This window comes from Dendrobates tinctorius, unplaced genomic scaffold, assembly GCF_039654945.1.
Source record: "Dendrobates tinctorius isolate UK_male_01 unplaced genomic scaffold, ASM3965494v1 ptg000233l, whole genome shotgun sequence".
Taxonomy (NCBI): domain Eukaryota; kingdom Metazoa; phylum Chordata; class Amphibia; order Anura; family Dendrobatidae; genus Dendrobates; species Dendrobates tinctorius.
Window position 1 is genome coordinate 6,527,554 of NW_027361900.1, and position 17,838 is coordinate 6,545,391.

A 17,838-nucleotide genomic window follows, 5' to 3' on the forward strand; every position below is an offset into this window, starting at 1 on the left:
ATTCTGCGCCAATTTGCGTCCAGACTGCGCCTGTCAGTGATTGGTCGCGCCCGGCTGCGACCAATCAGCGACGCGGGATTTCCGTTACAAGCAGAGAGACAGACAGAATTAGACGATTATATAGTAGATGTTTTCATAAGGAATTATATCATTTCCTAATTAGGAAAGCCTAAGGCCGGAAATAAACCCCATAGATCACTGTACATGGAGACTTTGGGATCAGATCATTTCTGTCCGTTGTGTTTGTCGAAACAAAAAATCTTTTCTAAAAGCCTCAAACTTCTGTGTGTGACTCAGAGCTGAGATCTAAAGTGAGAGAAGATTCCAGTGCGGGGAAGACGGGAAACCTTCATATAGACGGCCGGTGGGGATGGAGTCAGTGACCGACTCTGGCCAAATCTGTCTCTAGAGCCGTAGTAGAAGATGAAGATGTCGTCCTCATCATGAAGGAGTTATTTCTCATGTCGCGTGTAATGAATATCTCCTGCACGACGGTTGGGTATTCGAGATCCCTGTTGGGTTTTACCCCCATTTCCCAAAACTACCCTCAGCCCGTAATTCCCCCCATCTGAATACCATAGACCCGCCACAAAAATGACTCAACACCATATTTGGATAAATTGGCCACAGCAGCCATTTATTAAAACATTTAACATAACAGTTCCTTTAAACGTTATTGAAAAAGGGGGCGGTCCTCGAGGCCCCAAATTATAATCGCCTCAGGTTCCAGTCCCATAATAATAAACTTGGCCTCCAGGTTGAGTCCTGCCTCTAGCCAGTAGGCACCAGCTCAGAGAAAATAAGAGACTCACCCCCGGCCAATATCCGTCATGAATTCCCAGTGATCCAATATTTCCACGTAAACCAACCAAGGGGGGAGTCCAGGACCTTAGAGATCCCCCCTTCCAAGCCGCCAATTACTTTCACCATCAACCTCGAGGACCACCTCCCCCACGCCACGCTGCTATGACAAGTTATACATAACCATTAGTAGTAACAAAGATGAGATTACTATGAATTAACTGCATATCGATGCCATTTTCAAGGGCGGGTGGGTGTGAGGTTGTGTTCTCTGTGATACGGGAACCTAAAATGGTTGCCCTATAAAATGCCTACCCCCTTTTATTGTATACACCTTAACCCCGCCTTCTACCCCTCAGCCCTATCAGATATCCACGTTCAAATTCCTTAACCCTTACTAGCCTGTCCCTCTTAACAAATATCCTACCCTATTGTCCCTCTCAACCCCGTCATGCTGTCCTCCCTTTTATGGCCTGTGGCCCCCCAGTACGGCCTCACTGTATTGCTAATGCTGATTCCAGTGTCGGTAATGAGACGAGAATTAGCGTTATGGAAGATGAGTCTATGAGGAACGTGTTCAGCTGCCGACTCCGAGGAGGAAACTGCTTGTTGTCTGTGGCCTAAATATATAGGTTTTATTAGTAGATGTCAGGGAAGAAAACTAAACCCTGTAAGATAATAAATCTCCTCCTATGTTTCCCTTATTATCTCCAGTAATTGTATTATTACACAGGATTCTTATGATGTTACATCGGATCATCTTCTCATTCAGGTCTCTACAATATCGGATCCTCTCAGTGAAGATCTTCTACAGAAGAGAATTTTCCTGATTTACCCATCAAGGATGGATATGGACAGAGACAAGATGGCGGAGAGGATGTTACACCTCACCCTAGAGATCCTCTTCCATCTCACTGGAGAGGTGAGAGATTCTGATGACGTCACATTACATCATTCTTATCTATGGGAATAACAGATGGACAGAACTGGAGAGGTGAGGACTCTGGAAATGTCTGTAGTGAGATTTATTAATGTGTCTCTCCATTACCAGGATTACACAGTGGTGAAGAAGACCTCTAGTGATCGCTGTCAGGACCCTGTGTCTGAGGGATGGGGAAGACCCCTGAGCCCAATCACGGGGCCTCCACCTCACCCCCTGATCCATGAGGACATCAATGACCAGAAGTTCCTAGAACTCATCTACAAGATGATTGAGCTGCTGACTGGAGAGGTGACACTGCTGGGAATGCTGGAACATTATACAGTAACGCTATGAAGGGATCGGGGGGATGACGGTATCATTGTATGTGTCAGGTTCCTATAAGGTGTCAGGATGTCGCTGTCTATTTCTCCATGGAGGAGTGGGAGTATTTAGAAGGACACAAAGATCTGTACAAGAACGTCATAATGGAGGTTCCCCAGCCCCTCACATCACCAGGTAATAGACAGGACTAAATACACACGGCCTATAATTATCTGTATGTAGAGAATGAATTCAGTCCCTGTATGTGTTTCCTCCAGATCTATCCAGTAAGACGACAACACCAGAGAGATGTCCCCGTCCTCTTCTTCCACAGGACTGTAACCAAGAAGATCCCAGTGCTCCTCAGGATCATCAGGTAGATGGAGAGAAGGTGTCAGGAGATCTCCCCTATGATGTGTAGACGGCTGTGAAGGTCTTGTGCTCAGTCTTGTTTTATCCACCAGTATTATATGTTTTATACTTGTGTAATGAGAACGGTGCAGATGGCAGGATTAGAGCTGATCATAGATGGGACTTCTCCATCTGTCGGTGACTTTTACAATATTTGTTTCAGGGTGAAGATCTGACCCATATTAATACTACAGAGACATATGTGAGGGGTGAAGAGTGGTGTAAAGAGGAGATTCCCACATATGACTACCCAGGTGAGTAGTAACCACTGAATGCAGAGAAGTCACAGATTCCTCTCAGTCACCGGCTGTGGCTGCTTTATCGGTGGTGTAGTCCGGCCGTATTACCATGATCACCATTTTGCCTCTAGACCACAACATTCTCCTCCACACAAAACTCCACCTACCCCCTGGTATTAGAAGACGCTGACCGTTACCTGCCCAGATCTGTAACTATAAAGCCAAATGACAGCGTACGTAGAATGTGCTGACAAGATAGAAAATCCCTTGAAGAAAAATCTTATGCTGGGCCTGTAAGAGAAAGCGGAGGGTAATGATGCTGCTGGCTTCCTAGATCCCTGAGATCTTATCGGATGAATCTTCTCTCCCTTCTGTGCTGCTGAATGTCTCATGGTCCCTACAAGAAAAATAAAATGCAAAGAGAGGCGCAATGAGTGTACCTGTGTTAGAATAAAATTCCCTAACTGAATCAGCAGGGTGCCACCCTTGCACAACCACGGTGTGAACGTGAATGGTAGTTGGGGCGCGTGTCCTCGCAGCCCAGAAGGGCACTGCACGTGGGTGTCAGCAATCTCCGCTCTCCTGGTTAGTCCATCTCTCACAGGCTTCCGGACGTGATGTTGAGACCAATCCCAGCCGTAAGTGAACACCAAGGGTCCCAGAGCTTCCCAGCACCGCCCAGCAATCGCAGGTTCTCCCACAAACAGCTGTCCTCCAAGCTGCTCCTGCCGCTGATCCTCAGAGAGGAAAATTCAATGTGAAGCAACAAAAAAAGCGGTCTATAGGAGCGCTAAAGGAGAGGCAGAAACCAGCAAAAAGGGCATAAAATCTCAGCTTTTATCCTTCCTCCAATACCCACAACGCGTTTCTACGGTCACAGCCGTCTTCCTCAGGTGGAATGAAGGAAGCATCAATTATTGCAGCCTTTGTAGGTAGCCCTAGTTGGAACAACTCAGAATCCTATGCGACCTCCCCCTGGTGCTGCACGTTAACCCTTACATCCCCAATAAAAACATTGTTAAAAAAAAACATTTGTTAAACAATCATTATACATTTTGCAGGTTATGACATTCAACCTCATCAATATTCCATAAAAAACTGATGATAAACCCTATCCAAGTAATAAACCCCCCCCAAAGAAAAAAAGGAAAATGAAAAAAAAAAAAAAAATACAAATTGCACATATAAAAAAGGAAATCAATCATATTCACTGATCTATTAACCCTACCTGGAAGCTTTCTCTATAGTGAGATTCAGTCCCTCCGGATATAACGCACCCAACTTGAACATCCAGTAGCTTTCTCTTCTAATAAGGTTACTCAGCCTCTCTTCACCAAGCTCCTTGATATGGTCAATGATGGTCAATCTTATCTTTCCTGGATCCTTATTGTGACTCCCTGCAAAGTGTCGGGATACACTGTGTAATTGGTAACCCGAGCGGATGTCCTGTCTGTGCTTATTCCATCTTGCATGTGCTGTTTGGATGGTCCTTCCCACATATTGAAGCCCACAAGGGCATTCCAATAGATAGATGATATTGGTGGACTGACAAGTAACCTTGTGCTTGATCTGGAATGTCTCATTGGTAGTATTAGAATGAAAATCCCTCGCATTATCCTGAATCACTCCACAACACAAGCATTTGGGTACTTTACATGCAAAACAGCCCCAGCTGCTATTATCATTTCCATATGACGTTTTATATTTCCGCGTTATGTTGCTTGGTGCTACCAAGTTCTTTAAACTTCTATTTTTTCTATAAATAATATTTGGTTTATTGGGAATCATTGGGGCCAAAAGAGGATCTCCTTGTAGGATGAAGCAATGTTTCTCCAGCAATTTACGCACAATTGATCTCGAATGACAGAAGGGAGTTATCAAACTCCATTTATTCCTCTCCAAATTCACCCCAGGTGTCCTATTTTTATCTTCCATTTTTTTATGGACAAATCTTGTGTGAAATTGCATGTCCTCTTATAAGCATCTTTTAAAAGATTTTTCGGGTATCCTTTCTCCACAAACCTCATCCTGAGTATTCTAGATTCAGTTTGGATGTCTTGGTCAGAAGAGCAATTCTTCCTAATTCTCCAGTATTGGCCACAGGGTACATTCTTCACCCACCCGGGGAGGTGCCCACTGTCAAACCCAAGGTAGCTGTTGACATCAACCGGTTTGAAGTGTGTTGCAGTGGACACCATCCCCAGGTCGTCAAGCCGCACCCATAAGTCCAAATACTGGATGGAATCGGTGGAAATGGTAGCCGTAAAGGTTAGTCCCCGATCATTCATATTGAGATTGTTAGCAAATGTTTCTGCCTCTTCAACCGACCCCCTCCACAGGATAAACAAATCATCAATGAACCTTCGGTAAAAGGCCACCCCTTCTTTTTCAAGACTGGGCTGCGCAATGAGGACGGACTCCACCGCACCCATGAATAAATTAGCATAGCTTGGTGCGAATCTCGTCCCCATTGCGCAGCCCTTCACCTGGCGGTAGAGTTCCCCCTCAAAAGAGGACACATTGTTACTCAGGATGAACAAGATGGCTTTCAGTATGAGTTCCCTTTGTTCAGCTGGCATGGTAGTATCATTCATTACCACTTTAAGGCCCAGTTCATGCGATATATTGTTATAAAGGGCTGTGACATCCAGTGTTATCAGGATGCATCCCGTCATTGGGGGTAAATTCCTCAGCTCACTGATAAGTTGTGATGAGTCCCACACGAAGGATTTTAACTGTTTTACATATTTCTGTAAGAATAAATATATGTAGTGAGATAACTTACATGTTATGGACCCGATGCCCGATATGATGGGCCTACCTGGGGGGTTACTCGGGTCCTTGTGCAATTTGGGTAGAAAATATAGAAATGGTACTTTTATATTGGGCAATATCAAGAAATTTGCGTTCTTTTCTGTTAATGATTTCCCTCTCCTAGGCTCCCTTAATCAAAGAATTATAATTCAAAAACATTTTGATATTTGGATCATCTAATTTCTCATAAAAAACCCTCTTCTAAAATCCTTCTCCCTTCCTCTATATACCATGCCCTGTCCATTATAACTACCCCCCCTTGTCGCACTGCGTATGACGATATATTCATTATCCCTAATGGAGGTAATGGCTTCTCTCTCAGCCCTACTTAGATTGCACCTCCTTTTTGGTTGTGAAATTGCCCTAACTTCTTTCACAACCAGTTGCTGGAATGTCTCAATATGGGGACCCTTATGACGAAGAGGATAGAATTTATCATTGGAATTCCTAACATCAACATGTAGCATGTTCTTAGTGGACTCTGACTCTTCTTGGACACTGGGAAATTTCTGAATATTGGTTCTACTTTAGTTTTTCTCTTCTAATATAAAATGCCTTTGTATGGTGAGTTTCCGGAAAAATTCATTGAGATCCAAATATAATGAAAAAGTAACTAAATTCGCAGTGGGGCAAAAAGAGAGTCCCTTTCCCAATAGGGATTTCTCCTCCTGTGGGAGAGTGTATTTGGAAAGATTATAAATCCCCAATTCCTTTTCAGTACAACCCTCTTTTACTACATCTAATCCATTCTGGGGCTGGCTGCTTTTGATCGCTTCAGTGTGGTCTCCTGATTTTGAGTGTCCCCCTTTTCTGGAACATCCACTCCTCCTACACCCTCTTCTCCCCTTTTTCTCTTGGGGTGACGGCCTGGAGCCACCCAAAAAAGCTGGGTGATTTTGGAATCCTTTAGAATCTCTTCTAATGCTATCGGGGTATCCACCACATTATGTACCCCATAAGAGCTCACCCTTGCGGTCTCTCTTACCAGTGGCATAATCGATAAAGAGCTATTTATAGTCAAATTAGATAGATCAACCTGATTATTAGAACCCCCATCCCTTGAAGGACCATGGGGTTCTTCCAATGCACCTGTTGGATCCCCACTGTTCTCGCCTATCAAATCCCCTGAGAATGGGGTCCCTTCCGTTGTAATTGAGCTTTTTGAGGGATTGGTTATAAATTCTAACACTGTATTATTCCCAAGAACCCCAGACCCCTTCTCCAGTGTTTGAGTGGAGGTGACATCATGTACTGTAAAAATGGATAAATCCATACCACCTGAAATAATATCTCCAACATGAAATCAATCCGCACTGCAAGAAATTGCATTCATTGTGCACATGCCTGTGTGAACTGCCGCCTAGAAAAGCGTGCAGTATAAGAAGTTCTCCATGGACCGGGGTGCCACTCCAAAGTAGTAAGTACAGCAACTTCACCAAAAAAGAAAAGAGAAATACAGGTGGCACTCACCGGTCAAAATCTTCTTTATTCTGTTTCTTTAAAACATGGGCATAGGGAGGATGGGAGCGGGAGTGGAGATGGCGACAGCTGTTTCGTGCTGCAGTGGCGCTTCTACTGGTCTCAGAGGGGAGTGAGCCCAGTCTCACCTCTTAATCAAACCTCACCCCCACTGCTTCAACACATATGCAGCAATTATCAATGACAATTAAAAGATTTTAGAAAAAAATAAAAAAACCCATATACAATCATGAAAGCTTATTATAGGAAAACAGCCATATCCAATCTCTCATTTAGACCAGCAGATTCTTGTGCCCGAGTGCACATGATCCATATGGCCTCTCTTTTCAATAGAAGTTCATGTAAATCTCCCCCTTGTACTGGAAGAGACACCCTTTCCAGGCCAGCAAAAGAAAGTACCTCTGGATTTCCTCCATGAGATTCCCTGACATGCTTCATTAGGCGTGGGACACCTTTACCTGCTCCAACCGAGTTATAGTGCTCCCTGAATCTCACATATAGGGGGCGAATGGTCTTACCGATGTAAAAAGCTTTACGGCAACATAAAACAACATAAACCACATGAGCAGGTGATAAAATCCTTGACAACGTGAGACACTCCCCCGATGCACAGTGTTCTATCTACAATATGGTAATTACAGAAAGGACAATGGCCACACTTATAATTACCATGTGGAACACCCTTGCTTAACCAATTATTTCGTGGCTTCACCATCCGTTTTTTTACTACTATGTCACCCAAGGTAGTACCCCGTCTATTAGAAATAATGGGACCCCTTGCTGCCACCTCTACGATATCCTTGATATCCTTATCACGCTCCAAAATATGCCAATTCCTGCGAATGGCAGATCGTATAACCCCATCCATAGGGCCAAATTTGAAACAAAAAACAAATCTCTTTTCAGATCCACAGGCAGGACTACGATTGCGACCTCCTGCCTGATCAGCCCTAGCCTTAGCTTCATTGAGAAGACCATTAGGATAGCCCCTACAAGGGAACCTATCACATAATTCCTCTGCTTGCTGGTTGTAACCTTCCTGGGTATTATTAATCCTCTTCAATCCTAATAATTGGCTATAAGGGAGAGACCGTTTTACATGATTTGGATGGAAGCTATCAAACCGCAGAACGGTATTTGTGGCGGAGGGTTTATGAAATACCTTGGTCTGCAACTCACCATCTACAACACTAATCTGTACATCCCAAAAATCGAGGTTAAGACCTCCATATCTCGACGTAAATGACATATTCATGCCATTGGACTTACTGAGGTACTAGACAAATTCATCAAATGATTCACGGGGTCCGTCCCATATCATGAATATATCGTCCACATAGCTCACAAAAAGTCTGATATGTCTCAGAAAATTATTCCCCACTTTATACACCTAGTCCTCCTCCAACACAGCTAGAAAAAGGTTCACGAAAGTGCAAGCGACCGGATTTCCCATCGCGGTCCCAGTGCATTGGAAAAACCATGCGTCTTCAAACTTGAATGCATTATGTTTTAAAACAAAGTCAACCCCTTCGCATACAATGTTGACAAAACTGTCACTTCTCTTCAAAGACCCCAAAATCCTCCTCAAAACCACAATACCTGGATCCTCGTGTATAGGCTTTCTACATCAATCGACACCAAAGAGAAGCCTGTTTGCCATGTAATGCCTCTAAGCGCCCCCAAAAATTCATCAGTGTCTTTGATGTAGGAAGGGATATCATGCAATACGGGGCGCAACAGCCAATCCATGTATTGTGACAATGGTTCTGTGAGGGATCCGATCCTTGACACAATGTGGCGTCCTGGTGGAGCAATAAGGGATTTATGCACCTTTGGAATATAATACCAATGGGGGCGGCGTGGTAACTCCGGTAATAACCTTTCAGCCTTTCTCTTAGATAACACACCTAATTCCACGTTTTTCCATAAAAAGCTCGGCAATTCATTTTTATACTTGATCGTCGGATCTTTTGCCAATTTTAAATAAGTAGATGTGTCAGATAACTGTCTCATAGCCTCCATCATGTACTGCTCGTTTTTTAATAGGACTACATTGCCACCCTTATCAGCGTTCCTCACGACCACATCCAACCACTCTCTAATCTCAAAGAGGGCACGTCTTTCAGAGGCCGACAGATTGGGCGGGGCGGTCAGATATACAATGGACTCAACATTCTTCAACACCTGCGTTTCAACTAAATCGATAACATTCCCAGGGGCCACCTGGGGCATGAAAGTGGACGGTACACCGCCTGTAAAGAGTTCTTAGGAGTCTGAAACTACAGAATGAGCCAATTCTGGAGCAGTCAGATCGCACCAAACCTGGGCATCCGTCCTGACATCGGCCAGTGAATTGGTGCCAGCAAGAAACCCCATGGGGCCCACCTGACACGGACTCTCTCCTTCTAATACTGTTTCCTCTGAAACACCTGAAGCAAATGATTTGTGTAAATTAATTTTTCGCATAGCCCTGAAAAGATCTATTTTAAAGTCCACAAAGTTAAACGCTTCTGAAACACAAAAACCCAATCCCTTTGAAAGAACAGACACGTGTGAGCTATTCAGAGCATGATCAGTTAAATTCACCATGTTATCACAAGAGTCTATTGCTGCTTCTGCCTCCATGACACACGTTTCCTTTTCCACTGGCGTCCTGCGCCTTCTCTCGCTTCTCCCCTCTGCGCGTTCTCCGCCTAAAGGGGGCGCCGGAGCGGAATCTGCTGCATTAGCATAAGTCCTTTCTGAATAGCCTGGTGAAGTGAGGGATTCTTCTTGTGCACTTGAGTCAGACTCTTGTCAGATATTCATTCCTATATTTCTTGCCACCATGTTTCCTATTATTTCTCTAGCAACCTTCCACAACAGCATAGGAGGATTTCTCCACGTCCTAATGGGAGACAGGAAGCACGAGAGGTTAAAAGGTCCCTCCCACCTCCCTCTCACCAGTGACTTTCCTGTCCCCCATGGGGCATGGAGCGGTCGGTATGCTGTGTGGCCGGCTGCTGCAGCGTACCTGAAAGATCCAAAAGCCGGGCAGTGGTGGTCGGTGGCGCTGCCTTCCCTCCTCCGATCTGCTCCCGTCTTCTCCTGAACTGGGGACCGTTCCTGACCCTCCCGCGCTCCCCTATGGGGAGTAAAGCGGGCCAGTGATCCCTGACCAGAGGCCTCCTGTAGCTCTCCGGTCTCTCCTCCTCCCCCTGCGTGCAGTGCAGGGTCACTTCCGGGTTATATGGAGGATGCGCTGTCATGGTGGCCCCTATCCTGTTGCCGGCGCGTGGAGCTCGCCAGCGCTTGCTGGGCCTGCTTCGGGACCCGTCGAGGAGGAGGGGGAAACAAATGACTGCGCTGAGGGCGGGGTTAATCTGTTATTAACCCACCGGAAGACGCCGACAGGTAAGATGCAGAATCCCCTGTTAGCATGGACGGGTCTTCCTGCCCTGCGTCTGCAGAGCCCAGCGCTGCCACAGTAAGTGTCCTGGTGTGGTTCCTAGTGGTGCAGTCCAGGGTTTAGGTCCTCAAAATACTTCTCCCCCTTGTTCCATAGGGAAAAAAGTCTGCCCATAAGAGCACCAATACATCCAGTAAGTCGGCCAAATGTGCAATATGCAGCACAAAACTTCCCTCAAATTGGGAGAAGCTATGTCAAGCTTGCACGGATAAGGTGGTTAGGGCTGAGCATCTGTCATTGATCGACAAAGGATAAGGTGGTTAGGGCTGAGCACCCGTCTTTGATCGACGAAATCCGCAGCTTGGTTACCCATCAGGTTCAAACCTCTTTAGCTGCCCTGCCCCCCCCCTCCACCACCTCCACTCCCTCCGATTGTGGGCTCACCACCCCCAAAAAAAACCTAAAATTCAAATAGACGATTCGGGTCCGAATCAGAAAGATCATACAATTCGGGATCCGAGAATTGGGAACAACCGGTAACCTCTAGGTCAGCCGACACTAGGAAGTGCCTCCTTTTCACGGAATATGTGGAAGAGCTGGTCAGTGCAGTACGTGCAACTATGGGCCTAGAGGACGAACCCGTCACGCAGACAGCACAGGATCGCATGTTCGGCGGATATGAGGGGCCTAAACGAACATGTTTTCCAGTTCACAGGAGCGTAGCAAATATGATTTCCCAGGAATGGGAGTATCCAGAAAAACGCTACTCGGCCCCTTCAGAAGTCCGACATAGATTTCCCCTGGAGGGAAAGGAATTTAAATGGGACATCCCGAAAGTTGATGTCCAGGTGGCAAGGGTGGTAAAAAAGACGGTTCTGCCGTTTGATGATGTATCCCAGCTTAGAGACCCGATGGACCGTAAAGCAGAAAGCCTCCTAAGAAAAGCCTGGGAAACCTCTGCCTTTACTTTAAAATCAGGAATCGTATCCACTTGTGTCTCTAGGTCCCCCTTCCAATGGATTGAGGAGCTAGAGAGCCATATTTCTCGTGGTACCTCAAGGAGTGACCTCCTTAACTCCCTCCCTATCTTGCAGAGAGCTACGGGTTTCCTGGCAGATGCATCAATGGAGATGATCCGTGCCTCTGCCAGGGCTATGGTCCAGTCAAATTCCGCCAGGCAGGCCCTCTGGCTTAAAACATGGAGCGGGGACGTTACATCCAAGGTTAAACTCTGCTCTTTACCCTTCAAAGGTGAACATGTCTTCGGCCCGGCCTTAGATGAAATTCTAGAAAAGGCCACAGATAAAAAGAATGTGCTTCCAGAGCAGAGGACCACAAGAAAGCGTCTTTTTCGAGCCCCCCAGAGTCAGTCATCCCAACCGCGAGGAAAGGGAAAGACTGGAAGATGGAGCTACGCTAAAGGGAGAGGCAGGAACATCCTGGTCCCCCAGCAGCAGCAGCAATCACAAGAAAAACAATGACTCGACCCCGGTCGGGGAAGGCTTTCAAGGTTTTTTCCTGCTTGGCAGTTGATTTCCAACAGCCCCTGGGTCCTCAGTGTGATCAGAGAGGGTCTACTGCTAGAGCTCGAATCCCCCCCCCCGCGGGTTATAAGAGTTACCTCCCTACCACCTCGGGAGACCCCAGCACTAAAATCCGACATTCGGCTTCTACACTCAAATGCCATCTCTCGGGTCCCTGTGGAGGAACAAGGAAGGGGGCATTATTCCAGATTGTTCCTAGTAAAAAAGCCCACAGGGGAGGCAAGAATAGTAAATCTGAAAGGCCTCAACCGACACATTGCATACCTCAAATTCAAGATGGAGTCAGTAAAGACCGCCATTCCACTGATAGGGCCGTCGTACTTCATGGCAACCATAGATCTGAAGGATGCTTATTTCCACATCCCCATACATCCTTCCCACAGGAAGTATCTGAGGTTTGCGATTCGTCAGGGTCCGGAAGTCAAGCACTTTCAATACAATATGCTTCCCTTCGGAATATCCTCTGCCCCTCGAGTGTTTTCCAAAATTATGACAGAAGCTGTGTCCTACATCAGAAGCCGGGGTATATCTATTGTACCTTACCTGGATGACCTACTGATAATAGGGTTCTCCTACCAGACCCTGGAAGACCAGGTAGCCCAGACTCTGGACATTCTCCAATCATTGGGGTGGATCCCAAATATAAAGAAATCACAAATTCAACCCTCTCAGGAGGTACAATTCTTGGGAATCCTACTAGATTCAAAGAATCAAATGTCCTTCCTACCGGAGGAACATCAGAGATCAGTAATGTCAAGAGTCTCAGATTTCAGGGGTCAGAGGTCCCCGACCCTCAGGTCAGCCATGTCCATACTAGAGTTAATGACCTCCTGCATCCAGTAGGTGCCCTGGGCGCAGGCCCACTCCAGAACACTCCAGTCCCATATCTTAAGAAACTGGAACAGGGATCATACCTGCCTGAACAAAAGAGTCCAGACCCCAGGAATAGTGAGGGCTTCGCTAGCATGGTGGATGGACCGCAAAAACCTGTGCAGGGGAATTAACTGGTCCCAGATCCCCTTGGTTACATTAACGACAGACACCAGAAAATAAGTCTGGGGAGCCGTAGTGTCTCGACAGCCATTCTAAGGGTTATGGAGGCAGAAAATGAGTGCAAGATCCTCAAACTTCAGGGAGCTGAAGGCAGTGGAGGAAGCTCTCCTGGCAGCAAGACACCTGGTCCAAGACCAACATATCAGAGTCTACTCGGACAACATAACAACAGTGGCACATCTCAAGCACCAGGGCGGCACAAGATCCAGCGACCTGGAGGGCCTCTCAGGCCGAATATTTTGCTGGGCCGAAAGACACCTCCATTCACTGACAGCGGTCCACCTGAAGGGTACGGCCAATCTTCAGGTAGAGTTCCTGAGCAGAAAACGCATCCAGCCCGGCAAGTGGACCCTGAATGGAAGAATCTTTCAAACACTAGTCAGCAGGTGGGGCCTCCTGGAGGTGGACCTACTAGCCTCAGGAGAGAATGCTCAAGTGAGGGACTACTTCTCCCTGAACCCCAGGGACAGATCCCCGGGAGTGGACGCCTTCGCCCACAGGTGGAGGTTCCATCTGGCATATGCCTTCCTGCCAGTTCCGATCCTTGCTGCAACCCTGAGGAAAATCAGGGAGGATCAGACCCCAACCATTCTAGTAACTCCGCTATGGCCAAAGAGCTGGTATTGGCTAATCACAGAACTACAGGTAGACGGGCCATTTATCCTACCCATAGAAGAAGACCTTCTCTTGCAGGGTCCTCTATATCACCCAAACCTCCGGGGAATGAGGTTAGCGGCCTGGTTTCTGAGGCCCAGATCTTGAGGGCCAAGGGGCTATCAGAGGCGGTAATTAAAACCCTCCAGAAATCTCGGAAGCCGGTCACCATTGCCATATATAATAAAATATGGAAAATATTCTCCTCATGGTGTCTGCCAGACCTTCCCGACCCAGAGAACCCTAACATTTCCCGTATCCTGGATTTCTTACAGAGGGGGCTGGAACTAGGTCTAAAACCTAGCACACTGAAAGTATAGGTATCAGCATTAAGCTCTATGTTTGACTGTGACTTGGCTAACCACAGGTGGATAAGAAGATTCATGACATCTGCCGCTAGGCTACATCCAAAATAACTAGTTTCTGTTCCGCCATGGGACTTGAATGTGGTGCTTATGGGACTCACTCAATCACCCTTTGAGCCTCTGTCATCCTGTACTTCTCAGCTCCTCACCTATAAAGTAGCCTTCCTTATAGCAATAACCTCAGCAAGGCGAGTAGGAGAGCTTCAAGCTCTCTGTCAAGGAACCCTACCTAACAGTTAGAGACGATTCCATAGTTCTCTCTCTTGATCCATCTTTTCTACCAAAGGTTGTGTCTGACTTTCATATGTCTCAGAATATAATTCTACCTTCATTCTGCCAAAACCCAGCAAACCCCAAAGAGGAGATGTTTCACACACTGGATGTAAGACGTATAATTCTCCACTACTTGGAGTACACCAAACCATATAGAATCGACCACAACCTATTTATCCATACCTCTGGTCCAAACAGAGGAAAGAAGGTGGCAAAGAACACCATTGCCAATTGGATTAAAAAGGCTATCTCTGAAGCATACCTGGCGCAAAACATCACTCCCTCTGCAGGGATCAAAGCGCATTCAACACGATCTACCTCTACTTCATGGGCTGAGAGGGCAGGTGCATCTTCAGAGCAGATTTGTAAGGCAGCAACCTGGTCCTCCTTACATACTTTCACTAAACACTACAGGTTGGACCTTGTGTCCAACAGGGATCTAGTCTTTGGCCGAAAAGTTCTTCAGGCCGTTGTCCCCCCCCCCCCCAGTGCAGTATAGGTTGTTATGCCTCCTATGCTGTCGTGGAAGGTTGCTAGTGAAAATGGAATTAGACTTACCGGTAATTTTGGTTTCTAGAAACCTTCCACGACACCACTATTTCCCTCCCTGCATTCTTGGACAAATTCTGAGAATCTTAAGGCAACCGGTGCTATGGTAATCAGTTATAAGTCACTGTTGAGAGGGAGGTGGGTGGGACCTTTTAACCTCTCGCGCTTCCTGTCCCCCATTAGGGCGTGGAGACATCCTCCTATGCTGTCGTGGAAGGTTTCTAGAAACCGAATTACCGGTAAGTCTAATTCCATTTTCTCTTGTAATGAAAGAACCTTTGTGGTTTCTGATGGGTTTATGATTTGATGTTTATCTCTCAATGGGAGATCGATATGCTGGAAGGTTGCCAGATTTTGGTCTGAGGCCTACTCGAGTAGCGGAGAACAAACACACACAGAGACAGGGTATGTATCTGCAGGATGTTCCCCATTTCCTGATTTAATTAGGTAGCTTATATGCTCATTCGAGTAGGCGGTAACATTACATCATCACATTTCATTGGACAATTGATCATTCAACAGTAAGCATAAATGGTTTCAACCAATCATATTCATATTCGTTAACCAATCAGATTGTACTCGGCTGTTAATTATTAGTATTTGTGCAGACGTGCTGAAAGCTTTAATAGGTCTTGTGTAAATTACACAAGACCCCAATATCATTCTCATTAATCTATCCTCATGACAGTTATAGCTCCATTAGCCTCATTAACCTGCCTTACTAAGTATTCATGGCCCCAGTATCTACCTAACATGTGGACGTGTAGTTTCAATGTCCAACTGGGTGCAGTAAGCAGTTTATCCATCATGTACAATTTCTTATGAAGAATAAGGTTATAGGTAATCATCATTGTGAGACAGCATTTTCATATACAGAGTATGCATGTAAGACCCCAGAAATACATTGATACTAAAAGGACATATAGAATTCCCTGTCAGTCCCCCCTTTTGAGAACAGATATGACTCTACCATTCACATATAGGTACATTCAAAGGCCTAATGCCAGTGTCGGACTTCCTATCCCTTCTTCTGCCGAATTCCCCATAGGGAAAGGGAGATCATATCTAATTCTCAACCTCAAACCATTTGCTCATAATCATCATTATAAGGTTTCAATGTAATGTACATAGTTTTAGTAATAGACGCATCAATCAATCTTTGAAGTAGTCCTCTGATACATGGTATGCAGCAGCATCCACAGGTCACAAGTACTGCTGCTACTACTGCCAGAGAGATGAGGAGGCTGGACACAAGATGACTCCATCTACCGAACCAGGATTCCAACCAGTCCATGAAGGGATTGTTGATACCCGAATTTTCTGCCAATTCTTCGGACAGGGATGTAAGACCCTCCAACGCCTTGGTGATACTCCCATCCGAAGTTGGGCCTAATTGTTCAGCTATCCCTTTTACTGCATCCCTTGTGTAATTTATAAACCTTTGCTGATTATAATAAATATAATTTATCCAATCCACATTTTTATTAATTGTCACCCACCAAAAGAAAATTGATTCAAAACATGCTGCTATCTGGTTCCTGGCCTTGTACTCATCCGGTACCCCTCTGGGTACCCCTATATTGTCTATATAAACTCTAGGATCAAAGGACCCAGCAGGTACTGATCTTCTATTTCTGTGCAGGGTTTCAACATTCATTCCACCTCCTTTAATCTCTTCTGATGAAATTATTTTAAATGGCACGAGCACTTGAACTAGAGCACAGCTGCCAACCCAACTTGGTGGCAACCTAGGCCTTAATTTCATATCTCCACATAACCACCATATGTCACTCCTTGCTATAGTTTGGTTTTGAAACCAACTGGCTTTAAAGCCTCCTGTATCTGTATTTATTGGGATGGTGATGTGACAAAACTCTGAAGTTAGATTTCCTACCCATCTTCCTGGTCCTGTTCTCAGGAAGCAAGTGTAGTCACCTGGATATGCATAAACTCTAGGTGGTACCTGATCAATTTTTGCTATTGGATACCGGACTGATAGAGATTGACATAAAACATTATCACTAGGGTCATATGTGGCATTATACAAAGCTAGAATACACTGTAAGTCTACTTGATCCTGTTCTGAATATCTGAGGGGAATAGTCCCTAAATGGGGCCTAGCGGTTGCACATGCAATACAATCAGTTTTGTTATTTTGCTCTGTAGTATACTTCATCCATAGCAACCATTCATTCCTCTCTGTATAGCCTGTTTCTACGGCTAACTTCTCCTCATAGCCTAATTCCCTAATTCCATCAACATCCAACATTTCTCCTGACCTTTGGGGTTTGTCCTCCTCTTGCTCCTTGTCCTGTGCAGGAACAGCTTTTAACCAAAATGTTCCCTGCTGAACCTGTCTACCTGGGGTATACAGTCCCAATACATAGAGACCTTCATCTCCAAGAGAGGGTTCATCCAGTGTTATAAGGAGAGGATTGCAAGAGAATCTCCAGTCCAAAACCTCTGGATCACAACCCCATTTTGGAATGGGTACAGCAATATTCATCCTCTTGAGGAGAGGCTTTCCTGATGAACTAACACGAGTCATGGCTTCCTCTGGCTTATACCCCCATGAAGTTCCCGTGTTCCAAGCTGCATCTGACCAAGAATTACAGTTCTCATTTCCAGGTCTAGTTACACAGATATATACCACCGCCCCTTCAATTCCTGTTAGATATTTATAATTGGGGTTGCTACTCTTCTTCCCAAATTTAAGATTCCATTGACACTTCACTATCTGACACAAGTCCACCCTAAATGTAGCTGTTGCTGCCTTGGTGTCAAACCACAAGGTTACTGATGTGCTATTCTGAAGTGTCTCGTCCATTTGTCCTTCTTGCAGTAAAGCTGCCAACATCATCAGGGACAGGACCCTCATTCTTCCGCTCCAGGACCTCATAGTAGCTTGTATGGACCGGTCTTCCGTTTAACTCTACGGATGTGGCTTAGCGGGGACCATCAACCAGTGGCTCCAGTGGTCTTTGTGTCTTTTGGTCAGCAACCAATGTCTGGATTAACTAAAATA

The 17,838-nt window shown here is 45.7% G+C and overlaps 1 protein-coding gene across 1 annotated transcript; it reads left to right on the forward strand.

Moving 5' to 3' along the window:
* Positions 1-1,810: 1,810 nt before the first annotated feature.
* LOC141060300 (uncharacterized) lies at positions 1,811-16,074 on the forward strand. The gene is made up of 5 exons (XM_073556515.1): positions 1,811-2,032; positions 2,116-2,239; positions 2,323-2,420; positions 2,619-2,709; positions 14,997-16,074. Exons 1-5 carry the CDS (start codon positions 1,811-1,813, stop codon positions 15,113-15,115), a joined length of 654 nt encoding a protein of 217 aa, XP_073412616.1. The 3' UTR covers positions 15,116-16,074.
* Positions 16,075-17,838: the final 1,764 nt, after the last annotated feature.